The following is a 1961-nucleotide window of genomic DNA, read 5'->3' on the forward strand; positions in this document are numbered from 1 at the left end:
GCTCGTCCAGCTCCTTCCACGCGCCATCAAACTCAGCGTCCGTAAACTGCAGCGACATGACGGCGACTCTCTCTCTCTCTCACACACACACTCTCTCTCACACACAGACACCGCACGGAGAAGCACACAGACACACACACTGCACTGGCACACACACACACACACCACCCTGACAGACACGCATACACATATTTACTATCGAGACACACACACACACACACACACACACACACACACACGCCGCCCTAACAGGCGCACACGTGACACACACCGCCCTGACACACACACACCGCCCTGACAGAAACGCAGCCACACATACACAGCAACCTATGGCACATACTAGACTTCCGGGCAACGCCTTCATAATAAAGGACCCTAACGATTGAAATACAGTAGGACTATGTTTTTCTTTATAGGCTATGTGCTATCGTATCAACAACAGTCATGGAAACATTAGATGTATTAATAATGAAGTATTTGTACACGTAGGGTGCAGTTATTTATAATGTTCTAAAGGACATGATGTCAGACTTTATTCCTTAACAATACTACATTTCAAAAGGGAAAATACATTATCACACTTATTCAAACATTTCTGGAAAAAAATTGTAATAATTGTTTTAATGTGAGTAACCGGCAACTGGCAAACTTGCATGATGATATCTGCAAGTTAGACATGTAACTCAGGGGGCGCCCTTAGCTCAGTTGGTAGGGCCCCTCCCCCCCCATGGGCATCGGCCAGCAGCGGACCGGTGTGTTCGATTCCAGCCCGCGGTCGTTCTCTGCATGTCACTCCCCTCTCTGCCCCATTTCAACTCTGTCTCTACACTATCAATAAAGCATAAAAAATGACAAAAAAATATCTTAGTATCCAGTTAAATATACAGTCAATGGGCCCCCCTTACCCAGTACTCCTATCAACAATGAGTGTGAGTGCGCTCATCCCTCAATAAACACATACATGTAATTGTAGAGAGACTAACTATCTTATCAACCAGGGACAGTTGGGAGAGCAAGGGCTCATTATTATTTTAAAATAGTAGCACATTTCTGACTTAGCCCAGCATACCTACCAATTTATTTTGATTCCCTTACACTCACACAATTGTTTAACAGATCAACAGATCTCTACAAAATAATCAGTTCACACAGAGACATTGTTCTTCTTTAGTATTCACTAAAGCAAACAGTTTTTTCACAATTTGCACGTTTTCTATGCTACTAGTTTCTGGTAAGATACATTTACACTAATTGACTGCACCATATATTGCACTTTTTTGTATTTCTGCACATGACATTAAATCATTTGAAATCTTTTGGTGGTATTGTTGAAATAAATAACACTTAAAAAACAACATCAACTACAAATTCTTCACACACAAAAGAAACAAAGGCGGTTCTCTACATGAATAACCAAACCAACCTACCCTCAAAACTATAAAGTTGGCCTATGTTTAGTTGCAACATTTAGGCTTAGTTTATTCTGCTCTCATCACTGCAAAAGCACTGAAATCATTACAAAAAAAGTTCTTAATCTTTGAACTCAAATCTGTTCCTTCAATTATTTCCAACTTCTTTGTGCCTTGTGTCTTTCTTTGCATTAAGAACTTTTTTAGGTCTATTTTTATTTTTTATTTTTAGAAACAATACAGAAAGCAGGACCTTGGTGGTTAAGGCAATAATTAAAACAGGATGATGCTGCTCGTCAGCTTCATTGTGGTAGGACCCGGCTGGTTGGTCAATTGGCCAGGTTTCTGAAAAACTGGTCAGACCTGGCTGGCCGTGTCAACCTGAAGACTTATGTCAAAGCCTTTAGAAGTTATTGTCCCCAAAGGGAAATTCTTTTTCACAAAAATGTATGAGGGAGAGATAATTTAAACCTGTTTGTAGACCCAGGAAAATTACAGAGTAACTAGCCTGTCCTGTTTATAAGAATGTAGAAGAACTACAAAAGGTTCCCG

The 1961-nt window shown here is 40.5% G+C and overlaps 1 protein-coding gene across 1 annotated transcript in view; it reads right to left on the reverse strand.

Annotated features, from left to right (window-relative positions):
* pctp (phosphatidylcholine transfer protein) overlaps window positions 1-257 on the reverse strand; it is a 12774-nt gene extending 12517 nt beyond the window's left edge. The window contains exon 1 of the mRNA XM_080043146.1: window positions 1-257. This exon is cut by the window's left edge and continues 71 nt beyond it. Within this exon, the coding sequence (XP_079899272.1) occupies window positions 1-58 (58 nt within the window). The 5' untranslated portion in view covers window positions 59-257.
* Window positions 258-1961: the final 1704 nt, after the last annotated feature.

Source organism: Ammodytes marinus (genome assembly GCF_949987685.1).
Source record: "Ammodytes marinus genome assembly, chromosome: 16".
NCBI classification, from domain to species: Eukaryota; Metazoa; Chordata; class Actinopteri; order Uranoscopiformes; family Ammodytidae; genus Ammodytes; species Ammodytes marinus.